Source organism: Thermothielavioides terrestris, chromosome 1 (genome assembly GCF_000226115.1).
Source record: "Thermothielavioides terrestris NRRL 8126 chromosome 1, complete sequence".
NCBI lineage: Eukaryota > Fungi > Ascomycota > Sordariomycetes > Sordariales > Chaetomiaceae > Thermothielavioides > Thermothielavioides terrestris.
In genome coordinates, this window is record NC_016457.1 from 5,169,312 (window position 1) to 5,183,787 (window position 14,476).

The 14,476-nt window shown below is 59.1% G+C and overlaps 7 protein-coding genes across 7 annotated transcripts; 3 read left to right on the plus strand and 4 right to left on the minus strand.

The window, feature by feature from the left end:
• The first annotated feature begins 2,170 nt into the window (after nt 1-2,170).
• On the plus strand, nt 2,171-2,896 carry THITE_2108835 (uncharacterized protein). Its single transcript, XM_003649775.1, has one exon. It carries the CDS (start codon nt 2,337-2,339, stop codon nt 2,775-2,777), a length of 441 nt encoding a protein of 146 aa, XP_003649823.1. The 5' UTR covers nt 2,171-2,336; the 3' UTR covers nt 2,778-2,896.
• On the plus strand, nt 2,897-3,612 carry THITE_2108836 (uncharacterized protein). The gene has a single exon (XM_003649776.1). It carries the CDS (start codon nt 3,315-3,317, stop codon nt 3,495-3,497), a length of 183 nt encoding a protein of 60 aa, XP_003649824.1. The 5' UTR covers nt 2,897-3,314; the 3' UTR covers nt 3,498-3,612.
• A 203-nt stretch (nt 3,613-3,815) lies between these two features.
• On the minus strand, nt 3,816-5,361 carry THITE_2108839 (Actin2-like protein). Its single transcript, XM_003649777.1, has 4 exons — nt 4,915-5,361; nt 4,398-4,853; nt 4,019-4,333; nt 3,816-3,959 (listed from the first exon to the last, which is right to left on the minus strand). The coding sequence occupies exons 1-4, from the start codon at nt 5,221-5,223 to the stop codon at nt 3,897-3,899; spliced, it is 1,143 nt and encodes a 380-aa protein (XP_003649825.1). The 5' UTR covers nt 5,224-5,361; the 3' UTR covers nt 3,816-3,896.
• A 563-nt stretch (nt 5,362-5,924) lies between these two features.
• THITE_2041488 (uncharacterized protein) lies at nt 5,925-7,189 on the minus strand (the record flags this gene model as incomplete). The annotated part of the gene is made up of 2 exons (XM_003649778.1): nt 5,925-6,247; nt 6,322-7,189. The coding sequence occupies 2 exons, from the start codon at nt 7,187-7,189 to the stop codon at nt 5,925-5,927; spliced, it is 1,191 nt and encodes a 396-aa protein (XP_003649826.1).
• Nucleotides 7,190-8,175: 986 nt separating this feature from the next.
• On the plus strand, nt 8,176-9,261 carry THITE_113152 (uncharacterized protein; the record flags this gene model as incomplete). Its single annotated transcript, XM_003649779.1, has 6 exons — nt 8,176-8,220; nt 8,310-8,339; nt 8,482-8,598; nt 8,745-8,866; nt 9,029-9,169; nt 9,216-9,261. 6 exons carry the CDS (start codon nt 8,176-8,178, stop codon nt 9,259-9,261), a joined length of 501 nt encoding a protein of 166 aa, XP_003649827.1.
• Nucleotides 9,262-9,684: 423 nt separating this feature from the next.
• On the minus strand, nt 9,685-10,615 carry THITE_2169475 (uncharacterized protein). Its single transcript, XM_003649780.1, has 2 exons — nt 10,192-10,615; nt 9,685-9,997 (listed from the first exon to the last, which is right to left on the minus strand). Exons 1-2 carry the CDS (start codon nt 10,398-10,400, stop codon nt 9,925-9,927), a joined length of 282 nt encoding a protein of 93 aa, XP_003649828.1. The 5' UTR covers nt 10,401-10,615; the 3' UTR covers nt 9,685-9,924.
• Nucleotides 10,616-11,247: 632 nt separating this feature from the next.
• On the minus strand, nt 11,248-13,096 carry THITE_2108841 (uncharacterized protein). The gene is made up of 3 exons (XM_003649781.1): nt 11,974-13,096; nt 11,552-11,912; nt 11,248-11,467 (listed from the first exon to the last, which is right to left on the minus strand). The coding sequence occupies exons 1-2, from the start codon at nt 12,811-12,813 to the stop codon at nt 11,571-11,573; spliced, it is 1,182 nt and encodes a 393-aa protein (XP_003649829.1). The 5' UTR covers nt 12,814-13,096; the 3' UTR covers nt 11,248-11,467; nt 11,552-11,570.
• Between the last annotated feature and the right edge of the window lie 1,380 nt (nt 13,097-14,476).

Below are 14,476 nucleotides of genomic sequence, written 5' to 3' on the forward strand. Positions count from 1 at the left end.
CTCGATGGGACGCCAATACCATGTTTGCGTGGGCGGCAGGACCGGAGAAACACAGCGACGGCAATCAGCTGCCCGCGTCAGCTGCCGCAAGGCGGGTGAAGGCAACAACCGCAACGAGACCGACCCGACAGTGGGCGGCTGAATCAAGGCGCAGAATGCGCATTATGCCAATCCAACCCGTCGGTTGAATGGTGAGAACCGAAGGGAGGCGAGACGAGCGCGAAGCTCGGAGTGTCAGATGATGAGTCTTGTTCAGGAAGCTAGGAGCGAGAGCGAAGTTGACAGGGCTGAAGCGGCGAAGGAGGCGCTTGCCCGGCTCGGCCGTGGCCAACCGCCCGGCGGCAGGCGACAGTCTCGGTCTTCGGCGCCACGGCCGCCTGCACGAGCTGACAAACGCCGGGGAAGGCCGAGGGAAGGCGATTGGTGTTGGTGGCTGTTTGAAACGCCCGAATCTGACGAGAACCCGTGAATACGATCAGCAGAGCAGCACTTCATGCTTCGACCTCCCCTTGAAGGCCAACAAAGTGAGGAGAAGCCAATTCGAAGGTTCGATATGTCGACCTATCGGCTCGGCGTTGAGAATTGGCCAACTAACGGCTGCGCGATCGCAGCCCCGTGATCCTTGGAAATCTGGGGCTGCCGCCCAGTCATCAACCGGGGAGCGCCCCGGCAAGCATGCTGTGGCGTTCGAGGATGCAATTGGCTTGGCGGATGCAGGCCGTCTTCGCTGGTTGCCCGGACTCACGTGGTGGGAAAATTTGGTTGCCAAGGCCTTGCGGCTCATCGTCAGCCTGCAGCAGCAACGAGACCGCAGCCTACCGTACCGATGGCGATGTTCCTGCCCCTGAGCCACTCAACCGCTCGGTCGAGCAAACTGGACACAGAGCGAGAAGCCCTGGGCGTGACGCAAGACAGCTGCAGGTGGTGCAAAGCCAAGTGCGAAATACACTACATCCCGTCCGTACACTACGAAATATCGACCCATGTCTACTGTACGCCGCCGCCGAATGGGCATGATGATGGCAACCACGCTCGTCGTGGTTGCACCGAGTCTGAAGAAAGCCAGCCGGCGTTGTCCCTTGCCGTTTACCTTGCAGTTCGGATGGATCCCGCCGAGGCTGCAGAAGTACCACATTGCTGGGCAACACAGCAGGAGGGTACCTGGAAACGATTGCGTAAGAATAAAACCGAAGGGTGCCGCGTGACTGCCACCCCTGGGTTTCCATCAGCTAACGGAAAGCTTGACTGGAGTGTTGGATGGGTTATGGTTATAGAGGTCCCGCCAAGACTAATTTCGGAGGTTGCCGCTTACAAGTATTTACAATCGCCATGGGGTAAGCGGGGCCGCGACGACTTAGAGCAACATCGACAATGCACAATCGCGAAGACTCGTAGCAACAACTTCACCAAACCTCAACCAAATCGAAAAAAAGAAAACGAAGTTAACCCGTACCCTAACCTTGACCCTCACCCTAACCTTAACCCGAATCCTAACTAGCGGGGGGCTGGCGCCGCCCCCCGTACCCCCGGCGAACTAACCCGTGGCTAACCCGTGGCGATAGTGCAAACCCCTTGGCGGTCTTGGCGGGGTACTGACGCTGTAAAAACATTGCCGACAATTGGCCGAAATTAGTCTTGGCGGGACCTCTATAACCTCCAGCGTTGGATGCTCGGCAGCAAATTTTCGTCCCCGTAAGCGCTGGAGCTGAGCCTGGAAGGGCAGCTGACGCCATTGTCCACAGTGGAAGCTTCCCCTCTGCGCGGTGCCACCCGCTTCGTCAGGGACCGGCCGTCCCCTTTCCGGCCGTTGTTGCCCTCCCCTCCTGGCCCAAATTTGCCTTGCAGGGCCGCCCCTTCCAACAGCGGCTCGGCTACCGAAGGCAAGTGCGCCCCGTTGCTCTGGTACAAGGACCTGGGCTGCGTTGCGCGATTCTTCAAAGTACTAGCGCAACCCATATGAGGTGCCCGGTGGTCATGCGGCTTTCCGCCCGGAGCTCGTGCTAAAGTTGGAGCTTTGTTTGGTCACAGCTTGGTCTCGGCGCCGGGGGTTGACACAACTTTCACAGCCCACCCTTGGTTTATAAGTCCACTTCAGTCGTTCCACGGGGTTTTCCCACAACTTCGAGTTCCAGTCAACAAGTGTCGCTCAAAGAAAACATACACCCAACATCCAACTTGAAGTCCAAGGTGCCGGCTTCAAACACTTCCCGAGCGCATCAACCGCATCTCTCACCCCTGGCCTCGAGCCTCACTTGATCAAGCCAGCACCACGATCATCTCACGACACGAAAGCCCAACCCCACCACACGAGACACCCCGACCCTGACCGGCGCACCATGCCCTCATTGTACACCATCACCGAGCCGCACCCGACAGTCCCGCAGAACAGCTACACGCACTCGGGCCGGGGCGGGCTGGGCAACTTCTTCCGGGCGCCGGCGACGACGTCGCCCGCGGGGGTGCCGACGCCGGCGAGCTCCACGACGGCGGCCAGCACGCGGCGCTTCTACTCGGGCCGCGGCGGCGCCGGCAACGCGCACGCCGCCGGCCCGCGGCCCGTGCTCTCGTTCGACGAGGAGTTCACGCGCGCCGAGGTGCGCGACAAGACCGCCACCACGAGCCACTACGGGCGCGGCGGCGCGGGCAACATCATCAGCACCAGTGGCGGCGGAGAGGGGGACGGCGACTCGCTCTCGCGCCACGACTCGGCGAGCTCTGCCGGCAGCACCGGCAGTCGGCGGTCCTTCTGGGGCAGGATCACCAGTGTCGGGCACTAGGTGTGCTCCCAGTGGGCTTGATCTTCCTCGGTGAACGGGCGAGCGAGCGAGCCGGCCTGCCGGCCGGCGGCGTCGCGGTTCTTCTCTTTCGGTCTTTCGGTCTTTCGGTCTGCGGTTGCCTTTTCACGTCGCTCTCGGCATGGTGTGTGTGTTATCCTCGCAAGCGTGGCGTTCCGGCTGGTTTCTTGAGCGGTTCAGCGGTTTTCAGGGCGGGCGTGCTTGGGTTCAGTAATGGGTTATGACACGGAAGGGCAAAAAAGTTTTTCTTCGTCGTTTACGGTTGCTGGAGGGATCGGCTGGCAGGATCGCGATCTGGTGCCTTGACAAAGCAAAAAAAAACCATGACATTGACGACGCGACGGTTTGGGGAAATGAGCATCTTCGACAATCGCGGGACTTGAGATCCCGGATTCAACACCGCAATTCAACAAGGGCGAAGAGGCGATGGCTTTGGTGGGACAGGCGTTGGTTTCGGGGAACTGTGGACTTGTATGATAGCAATATACCCCCCACTGCGATGACGGTTCATGGATTACTATGGTCTGCACACATCTCTCTCTCTCTCTCTTTTGCGCTTGTGGGTGGCTGGTGGTGGTGGTGGTGTTGTGTCTATGCAGAACTGCTCGTCGTTGTCCAAATCAGGATGTAAGTGACTCAGCAACCAACGCTATGAGCACACTCGTTCCAGGAGATCGGGATCCGGTTTTCCCGAGCCAGTGAGTCGACTACTTCATCCATCAAACCTGGGTATCATTCAGTTTCTCTAAAATCGCTTTACGACAGGCCCTCTCTCGATACAGCCCTTCAATACCCTCTCCCTCCCCCTTCCCGCCCCCAGATTAGCTCTTCCCAGGGACGATCCATTCCAGCCTGCGACACCATCCTCCTCGCCTGGCGGCCAAGATGGGCACACAACTTGACACCCGGTGATGCATTTTGCACCCAGCGGCCCCTGCATCCCGCGCCATGGCTTGCTCCTATATCATGTTTACATTACGGTTGGCGCCACCGCGTGGCTCTTTTCAGGAGACTGGCACAGGCACCGCTGAACCCCAAGACAGCGCGCGCCGCATACCATGCCGAGTGAAGCATCCCGTCCTCCTCTCAACGGATGCGTTCTTAGGTAAACTTGGTGTGGATGATGTCGGGGTTTTCGTGCCAGTCGTCGATGCTGACCCACATCTACCCGCCAGGCATGTTAGCATGTGACACCAGTTGCAGGAATCCCAGCTACGACCGACCTTTCTAAATGTGCTGAGACCTGCCAGAATACTGCCGCCGATCCAGGTCGAGTACTTTCGTTCTGGCGGGGCAAAGATCTTTATCCTCATGTCCTTGACGGCGACGCGTTGTACCTCGGACAGCAGGCGGTCGCCGAATCCCTTGGTGAGCGTGCTCCCTCCAGACAGCACGATGTTGGAGTACAGGTCTTTGCGCAGGTCGAGATCCGTCCTGTTGATCGAGTCGACCACGATCTGGTGCACGCCGGGGTATTCGAGGCCGATGAGCTCTGGGTCGAAGAGGATTTCCGGCGCGCGGAACCGTTCTGCGCCGATCTGTGGCGTGCGGCGGTAAGAATCTGACGTTATGAGCGTGATGACAGCCGGTGATGGCGCATACCTTGAGCTTGTTGCCATCCGGCAACACGTATTCCGCAATCTTGCTCTGGTCCAGCTTGGCCGCTGCCCACTCCTTCTCCTCCTTGCGGGGGTCCTTGGCGACGTACGTGACGGCCTCCTTGATCAGCCGCACCACCTCCTTTTCGGCGCTCGTGTGGAAGACGTAGCCGCTCTTGCGGAGCAGGGTCTGCAAATATTCGGTTACGTCTCGCCCGGCCACGTCGATTCGCCGTATGCTATTGGGCACCGTGAAACCTTGATACACCGGTACCGCATGAGACACGCCGTCGCCCGCGTCCAGTACCACACCTGTTGTCCGGCCGCTCGCGTACAGGGACAGGACGGCTTGGATTGATGTGTAGAGAGCAGGCACGTTGAAGGTCTCGAAGAGGATCTGGGCGGCTGTGTCGCGGTTGGACCGGGGGTTGAGGGGCGGTTCGGTGAGCAGGACGGGGTGCTGCGGAGGGGTCAGTCATTGCCTGTATGCCGGTCCCAAAAGGGGCGGGAGAGAAGGCTACCTCTTCGCTCAGGGTCTTTAGCCCTTCGTCGTAGACATATGCCCATATCTTCTCCATATCGTCCCAGTCCGTGACGATACCGTGCTCGAGCGGGTATCGAATCTTGAGCAGGCCGCGCAGCTCGGTTGCTGCTTTCTGGCCGATGAATACCTCGCCCTCTAACGCGCCCGCCAGGACACGCAGATGCTTCGGCCTCCCCACCCAGGAGGGGAAATGGCACTTGGGCACGTCCTCTCCGGCGAAGCCAGCTCGTATCGTGCCGGAGCCATTGTCCAGTACTATCGGCGCGTTGTGTAGCGAGTCCGCCATTGCTTCGCTAGGGGCTGAACGGCTATCGTTCCAGCATGCAGAGCTCGATAGGCTTTGTTATTCGGCGCTCTGTCCCTGCCCGTCAATGTCTCGGTAGCGGCGCTGATGTTCGGCGAGATTACTCGCTCGAGCTCGGTGTCGCCTCGTTTGCCCAAAAAAGGAGAGCTACAGTCGTTCGCTGTACAGCGTAAAGGCTGGCGTCCTGGGCAGGATGGAAGGGCCAATTTGGAGTGATTGATACCGAGGGAGTGCGCCCGATTGCTGGCGAGTAACACGAATGAGTGTTGGTTCTCTGTCTAGCTTCGCCGGGCGTCTGTTTGGGCTGGCAGGAGCTTCAACCGATCCACGACGCGTCCTGCAAATGAAGGGGTGTTCGTGTGCAGGCGCATCATTGGCAGGGTCCAAGCTCGCTGCGGGCGTGGGCCCCACCTGCCGCACGGGCCAGTCACTAACATCAAATTCAGGGTCCAAGCAATTGTCAATAGCTCCATGACCCGAGGTGGACAGCTCCTTCCTTCTTGATGTTCGCAACTGCTTGATGACCAGGCAGACAGTGAACTCACGGGCAAATGCCCCCAACAATCTCGAATTTCTGACTCTCACAGCTCTGCTAGATTTTAGTCCCGAGCACCTTATTCTACCAAACTCATCTCCTAACGGCATCCTTGAAATGCGTAAGCAACGAAGAGCCGAGGCCCCGATTACGAACACTTCAGTCTAGTCTCGAGTTGCACAGTCGCGCCGCTAGCATACGGCCACACCTTGACCAGCTCCAGGCCCACGGCGTCAAACATCTGGTTGAACTCGTCCAGCGTCTTCTCCTTCCCGCTGATTGACATCATGGTCAAGTCAAGCCAGTACAGCTCCTTAAGCCGGCCCGGCTCAACCTTCTCCGGCATCAACATGTCGCAGACGATCAGGCGGGAATCTGGGCCCATGGCCGAGACCGTGTTCCTCATGATGTCGACGCAGACGGGAGGATAAAAGTCGTGGAGCAGTCGCCGCATGAAGTAGACGTGCGCGTCTATGGCCACGGTTAGCCGGCTGGTTTGTTGCCCCTTTGTGTATGAGCGGGCACAGCTGAGGGACAAGACTTACTCTTGACCGGCTGAGGGGTGAACATATCGTACGCCATTGGCTCAATGTTCGGGATGTCCTCCGGCTTCAGGGTGTCAATGACGATGGGCAGATCCTGCAGGATGAGCTTCCCGCCATAGGCGCCAGGGATTGCCTCCTGAAGCTTCAGCAAAGCCTGCCCCCGGCCACCGGCCACATCGACGACGAAGGCCCGTTCCGGCTCCTTCTCCACCTGTGCCTTGAGCGACTCCCACGGAAACATGCCAGAGACCGGCATGTTCTTCTCAAAGATCTGGATGGACACGTTCCAGATGTTCCGCCGCTCCGGGTTCTCGTCGATTGCTTCGTAAAATGTCTTCCCCTCCTTACCAACGCTGAAGCAGTACGGCGACTTCTTCGGGTCGTACAACTCCTCGGGCTTGTGCGTCTTGAAGTAGTCGGGCAGCGCCAAGCACATCCTGTTGAAGTCCATGCAGAGAAGGAAGAAGGGTCCCTGCGCGTGGAGCTGGTACGCCTGCGACAGCTTGTTGTGCCCGTACGTGTTGGGTGCCGTTTCAGTGAAAAAGCCGGCGACAATGGCTGCGCGCATCAACCGCTGAATCGCTGAGACGTCCATGTTCATCTCGGCCGCAAGCCTCTCTGCCGTGATGGTCCCTTCGTCCGGGACCTTCTTGATGGCGCCCGTCATGATAAGGGTGTACATAGCACCGGCCGCGCTCATCTCCTCCTGCTGCTTCACGATCACATCGTACGGCGTTTCAAGGAGGGCGCGCACCCTATCGATGCGTTCAAGCAGAGCCACATGCTCGGCCTCCGACGCCCGAGGATGGCCCTTGAGGGCTTCGACGAGCTTCTCGGCGGCTCGTAGTGCCGCGCTGGTGTCCTCCATGGTTCTGGGCTTCACGGAGTGTCCGGGTAGTCAGAGGGGACTAAAGTGACTTTGAATTCTCGACAGCGCCGACGGAGAGGTGAAGCGACTAGGGCCTGCCTCACGGCTCACCAAGAATCCCCATTCTGGATCAACGGCCGAAGGGATCCCGATGGTCAACAACCCGTGGGCTCCGGCCCCTCGGCTCCCCGCGAGTCATGATATGTAGATGGCGGAGGGGTGCTTGTCTACGTCATTGCTAGGGCACCGCTAGCTGCTCTTCTGACTTCCACCAACCGCGGCATCGAATCTGGTTATCGGATGGCAAACCCCCAGGGGGGCGTCCGTAACCCAACGTACTATGTTTGGATACTAGGTTGGCGGAGGGCGAAGAATCCGCAAGCAGCGTATTGCTGAATCAAAGCCTGCATTGCATATCTGGTGGCCCCAGCCGCCCTAGGAAACACGGGTCATAATACGGTGCTGCTCGTGTGGCTCCTGCTTGATGCCATCACGGTGCGTGGCAACACGGTCTCGTCCCCAATTGCTTGCTCGCACGATGACCTGTCGAGGAAGTCTTTTCTTCATCAGTGCCGGTGGACAAGTTGATAATAATGATATACCGGGTACTTGCCCAGTACAGTGGAATGACAGTCCTCGCGGTGACTGAGTCAGGGAAGAGGTCACGCCAGGAGTCTCTCCTTAGCTCGGTGGGCCCCCCTCCCCGTCCCTTTCCATCCCCACGGTTCCACGACGGGAACTGGAGCAGCCTACGTGTAGTACAGATGCAGCCCCTTCTCCCATTCATGAAGAAGATCGTAGCTCCATTGTCTCTCGTTTCGTCGTTGCTCGAAACCGGGCAGCTTTCCTTCCGCAAACACTACGCTTTTTTTTTCTCCTCATCCCACTCTTCCAAACTGTTGCCTTAAATCGTCTCCAGTTTGCCCTTAACCGACATCTTGGTATGGCGGTTTGATCAACGAGGGTACCAAGGAGGACATCGGATCATGGCGAACGAGACACAACAGCAAGAGGTGATTCAGCCAGACGAGGTAAGTTATCGCGGATGCCCACGACGGGCTGTTCCTGTCCGCCCCTTTCAACGTACGGTCCAGTCAGTCCACTGGCCAAAGTCCGACAGTGTTGGAAGAATGACGGCGTAGACGGCAAGGTGTGTCTTTCTCCCAAGTCTGCAACCCGCTGGGAGATCGTCCGCCAGACTGAAACACCCGTGGCTCGAAACCAGGGAGCTAAGGTGGAAAGCTCCGGGAGTTCGTTAACATCTATCACTTCCGTTTATACTCCGTGGAAAGGTCGAAGATGGCCGGGTATACGCCGTCTACGGCACGGAAGGTGCCCCTCTGCCCTCGCCATGGGCGGCATGCGGGGAGGGGCTGCGCGCCCCTTCGCGGATGCTGACGGCCCCCCGAGTACGGGATGCCCGTGGACGAGGTTGAACAGGGAAGAATGGGTGAGAGCTTTTCAGAGGCTTTCATTTAGCCTTCGGGTGATTGCGCCGAGGCAGCAGAGATGCCAGCCTTGCTCTCCCACCTTCGACAAGGAGACCGGCTGACAGGCGCGTTACTGGAAGGACCAGCGGCGGAAGCTGATCGACGCGTTCGAGATACAGAACCTGCTGACGGGGCTGAGCGGCACGGTGACGCGACTGTTCTCCAGGGCGCTCTCATGGTCGCCTGAGTAAGTACAGGGGTTTCTTGTCGATGTGCGGAACGAGTTGAAGAACCTGATTGTGCACTGTTATTGGCCGCTGTGAGCATCTCCTCTCGTTTCCGCAGTCTCTCTGCTTCCCCCTTTCCTCGTTCGTTCTCGTCTCGGGCAACCCTTGCTGACTCCAGCCAGCTACGTGGCGTATGCGCGGAAACGGGCGGGCCCCGGGACGTTGGGAGGCCTGGATGCTCACAACCAGAGACTGACCCAATGCCTCCGGCGACTTGAGCGGCGGATGGGCTTCAGCGGCAGTATTCTGGCGTTGTTTAGGAGGTACGGACTGCGCTCAGCGTCAGTTGTGTGATCTGACATTCCACAGCGTGATCGAATACCTGGCGACCATGATCCTCAACACTCCCTGCTGATCACCAGATACTATCCCCAGCATCCTGGGGGTTCGAACCTCCTCCAGGGCTGGCTGGTGCGCACAGTATGCACAGTGGGCGAGTTGAACGCTGCAGCCCAACTTCTCATCTGAACTCGGGCCCTCGCACCTTCCCGCCAGCCCTATATATACCAGTCGGCGCCTTCCCGCTACCATCCCCCGCCATTGGGAAACGCGCTGCGTAGCTCAATGGCGGGGGCGTGGGGACTTCGGCGGGAGAGACCCGTGAGGACGCTCATGAGGTCTCCCGTTCGACTCCCCGCCGGGGCGGCTGGGGGCACACCTTGAAGAGGAACCTCGAAGAGGACGCTCACAAGGTCCCCCGAGCTGCCCCGGAGTAAAACCCCGCCGGGGTTTTCGTACCTGGCCACCTCCCTACCCGGGGGGGAGCTGGTCAGGGAGCTTTTTGCCAATTTCATGCTTGTGTTTTTATTGCCAACTGGAATCTGTCTCACCCAGATCGCAATGTCGACCGCAGGCTCGACTGGCCTGGCGGATGGAGAACCTCTCGAAGTCTAAAAGCCCTTCTCTTTATCCAACCCCGTTCAGTGACACTCAAAACAAACAAACGCCAGCCACCTTATCCAGAAATGTATATGCCCAACCAACCCTGATGAATCCATCTCCCAATATCACCCACCGCTTAGATCCTCCCATCCAGCAGGACCTTCCCCACATACGGCCACCCAAGCAGCACCACTCCCAAAGGGAAGAACCTGTACCAAATCCCCGAGTCAGTCATACTGTCTTCCAAGTAGCCGTCGACCCCACGAGAAGCGACCACCTCGCCACACCACACCACACCGAACCGCACATCCCAGTGTGACCCCCAGTTCACATCACATCACTTAAACTTCACCGTCGGCATGGGACATTTTGGTTGGGATATTTGGGTATTGGTTGCACGTACAGAACAGCCTGGTTACCAGCCCGCCGCGCCAGGCGGCCCCAGTCGGCGGGCGCCGGGCGGCTGGCGACCGGCAGGCGCTCAAAGGGGTGCGGCTCCATGGCGCGGCCGAGGCTGCGTAGACTCCGCAGTACCGAGAAGTTGCGGGCGGAGCGGGCGCGGAGGACGGGGAGGGTTGTTTGGAGGGCTGGGCGCGCCGCGCGGGAGAGCATTTTTGCTTTTTGTTGATGTTTCGGGGTTATTGGAGGGAGGGCTGAGGCGGGTTGGTCGGGGGTTTGGATAGGAGAGCGGCTGCTTGCCGTCCCGGTGGTGGTGAGGAGTCGAGGGGCTGAGAGCAGAGTGCTGGATGAGTGGAGAGATTGGCTCGGTTGTTGTTGTTGTTGTTGTATAATGCAGAGACGGGAGGTGAGATTGTGCCGAGCAGAAGAGATGTTTTACTGCGTTTCTTTTGTTGCTGCGGGTGATATATTGAAGACAAGCCGACCACACCACCACAGTGGCCCGTCATCGTCTTATACCGCAACCTCCCCCTAGCACTACCACCGCCGCCGCCAACGCAGCACAACCGAGATATCCCGCTGCGGAATGCACTCCCTCCCGAGCACGCTCCATGGATCTGGGCCCAGCCGTCCAATCCCTCCGCTCTGCTCTGCTCAGCCCAGCTTAGCCTCCTCCGGAAGATGTTCGTCCCTCCTCTCCAACAGCGGTAATTCCACGCCGCCAGCCCGACAGAAGAAAAATAATTGGGAAAGTCAAAATAGAAATCACGCCAAAAACACCCCAGAACCGGCCCATCCCTCACCCAAAGCAGCATCATCATCAGACAACCCAACCGCCAACTGGGGCCCGCCGAATGGGGCGTGTCGGCCGCGGGCACCGGTTTGCCCAGCGCGTGGCACGATGTCGGATGAACGGTGGGCTGATTTCGCTCTCCGGGTCCCTGGTCCGGGCGTGGTCCGGGAGGTTAACGATTGGCTGGTTGGTGTGGGGACAGGGATCGTCGTTGGTTTATTTACTGCGTATACGGAGTACAGGATCCGATCTGTGGCGGGATCAAACGACGCATGTTAACAGTCGTATGTAGTGTACACTGCAAGGCCGGCTGCTTTTCGCGTTGCGTGCCACAGTAGGCTGCTGCGGGTAGGTGATAGTGGTTCGGACCGAGCGGTCGGAGCACGAGGCGTTGGGCTCGTAGCGATGATGATATTTGTGTGGGTTCGGCTGCGGTTGGATGTGATGCCCTTCCGCATCCTCGGGCCGTGTGGTGATGCTATGGTGACTGGGCGAGGTCAGGGGAGCACAAATCACAACCACCACTGAGGGCAGACCCGGCAAGAGAGGGTATCACGGTCTAGTTATTTACTTTGCAAACTATGCGCTTCCTACGCCCGGACCACCTGGGTCCCCTCGGCCGGCTCGAGCACCTTCCAGTTGCACACGATCTTGTTCTCGCGGAACTTGGCGATGATGCGCTCGGCGATCTCGGCGAAGTTGCTGGTGGCCAGCGCCAGGATGGTCGGCCCGGCGCCGGACAGGCACACGCCCAGCAGCCCCGGCTGCGTGGCCGGCGTCATGGACTCGACGATCTCGGTCAGCCCGGGGATCAGCGTCTGCCGGTACGGCTGGTGCAGCTTGTCCTGCATGGCCAGGTAGATGAGCTCCGGGTCGGGCGGCGACTGGCCGAGCGCGACGGGGAGCAGCGCTATTCTCTGGAGATTGAAGGTCTGCTGCGAGTTTAGCTGCTGGCTCAAGGAAGAAGGGCGGAAGAAGGCTCCTCCTACTCACCACGTCTGGCCGGGGGTACTGCGACGGCAGCACCTCGCGCGCCTTGGCTGTGGGGACCTCGAACTCCGGGATGATGGCGACTGCCTTGATCTCGGGCGCCCAGGGGAACTTGATGTGGTGGCCGATGCCGTGAGGCGGCTCCGGCGGCTTCACGCCCGTGTCGACGCCGCCGGCCGGCGCAGGTAGCACCTCGCTCAGCGGGATCTCCACGCGGGCCACGTCCTCGGGCGCCAGCGGCTTGAGGTAGGTGCCGACGAAGCCGCCGAAGAGGGCGGCGCCCACGTTGTCCGGGTGGCGCTCTTTTGCCGTAGTGCCGGTATTAGCCAGGGGATCGAACACATGCAGGATGGACGGACGTTGAGGAGAGAGACAGAGTAAGAGAGAGAGTAAGACGGAGGCCTCACCGATCATCAGGCAAAAGTCAAACAGGCGCTCGGGCGTGAGGTGGTGCAGGCGGCCGCACTCCTTGCCGAGCATGACGCCGGCGACAACGGCGGCGCCGGACGAGCCGAGCCCGCGGCCCAGCGGGATGGGGTTCTTGATGTGCACGTGGGTCTCGACGGGGAAGCTGCGCTGGTCGTGGCAGCGCAGCACGTACAGGGCGACGCGCGTGAGCAGATTGACCTGCGGGTCCAGGCTGATCTCGTCGGTGCCCTCGCCCTCGCCCTCGTACGTGACCCGGCAGTTGAGCGGGTGCTCCGACCGCGCCTTGCTGCGGTCGATGGTGACGTGCAGCTCCAGGTACATGGACAGCGCCAGGCCGATGACATCGAAGCCGGGGCCAATGTTGGCGCTGGAGCACGGCGTCTTGATGACGAAGGTCTCGGTCGGCAACGCCATGGTTGTTGTGTACGAAGTTGTATTGGTGGTTATTGTTGTTGTAGTTTGTCGTCGTGGTCTGCTTGATGCTCTTGTGTCCACTTCTACCGCATCATCGAATGCTATTTTGCAGCTGGTTTTTTCCCTGTTGTTTCCTTTTCACTGCGTGTATAAACAGCAGTAAAAAGATGGAGATTGGCAAGTGCTCGCGTGACTCAAGGCCGGCTGCATATGCCGGCGTGGGTGTCCAACAAGTCACCTAAATACTGCGTATAATAGGTGTGTCTCCCTCACCCGCGCCGACTCATTCAAGGACCACGAATTTTGCTCCCGATTGCGGAGCGGGCGCACCACAGCCGGCCCACAGCGCCGGTCCAGCAGGCCCGGCGCCCCACAGCGGCTACTGCCGTGGCTGCCCCCCTTCCCCCTCCCCCGGCCGGTGCGACACCGATGCTGGATTTAGACGCAGACATCCCGCAGTGCCGACCGGGGACCAGCCACTGATGAGCGATTCACTGTATTCCGCTCGCACGGATTATGTCTCTCACAACTCGCCGCTCACCCACTCTTTTTCGGCTCAAACACATAGTTAACTCGGAAAATCAGTGCCACAAGGCGATTCGAACGCTAGCAGCATGGCATCTCCGAGAACCCATAAAAACCTTCCAACGGGACTCGAAGAACAACAATTCAATTTGCAATCACCAAATCTGGCAGTGTCCCGAAAACGCCGCATACTCTTTCACGTCTCTTGAACACTCATCTTCCCCCATCCATCTCTGAACACGGGTCTCGGTCAATCCAAACAGGCTAGCTGCCCGTTCCCCTGTCAACAGCCACAGCTTACACCCCCACGCTCAGCAACCCAGTTAGTTAACGCTAGACTGGGAACAAACAATAACCAATCTCTCATAGGTGATTGCAGCAACCAGAGGAGGCAGCAAGACATCGAGCGAGAAACGCCAAGTCTTGTAACAATCCGCAGCAGGTCGACTTCCCAGTTGACGCTTCGTAACTATTCGCAGCAACAACTATCTGTGAGTGGGGGGTTGCCGCCGTTTTTTCCACACATCGATCTCCACAGCCGCCTACCACCGTCCTAGCAGCCATCAAGCTCTTCCTTAACCCAGAAAGTCTAGCTACACTCATTCGCTAGTTACCTAGCCAGCTCTCTTCGCCTCCCCATAGAATAACCACGCCTCCCGTGATTTTCTCAAACCAGACAGACTCGAGACATATCCCCAATCCCACACCCGAAACCAGCCAGGCCCCAGCCAGCGGCAAGCGCAGCTGGCGCACACACAGCACGACACAACAGAACCCAGAACCCGGAGTCTAGTTAACGCTATACAAGAACATTCCACATCCGTAGACAGACAGACCACAACCCAACTCGCGTGTTCCAACACTTTTTTTTCACTCCACAGCCAACGACCCAAGAATCCAGCAAGTCGACGCTTCGATGCTCGCTCGGTCAGTCGTGCTCGGAACCATGTTTCGCCCTGAGCCATCCACTCTCCCCATCCCGTCCTCTTCCCTAACCTACCCTATCCTATTCCACATGCCATCCCAAGCCGCCCGCGTGGCATATGCCACATGGTGCATCTCCTTTCCTCTCTCCCTTGTCCTCTCTCCCATCTCGCGATACATCCCGTTCCTCCACCCCCCTCCATCCCCCCTCCCG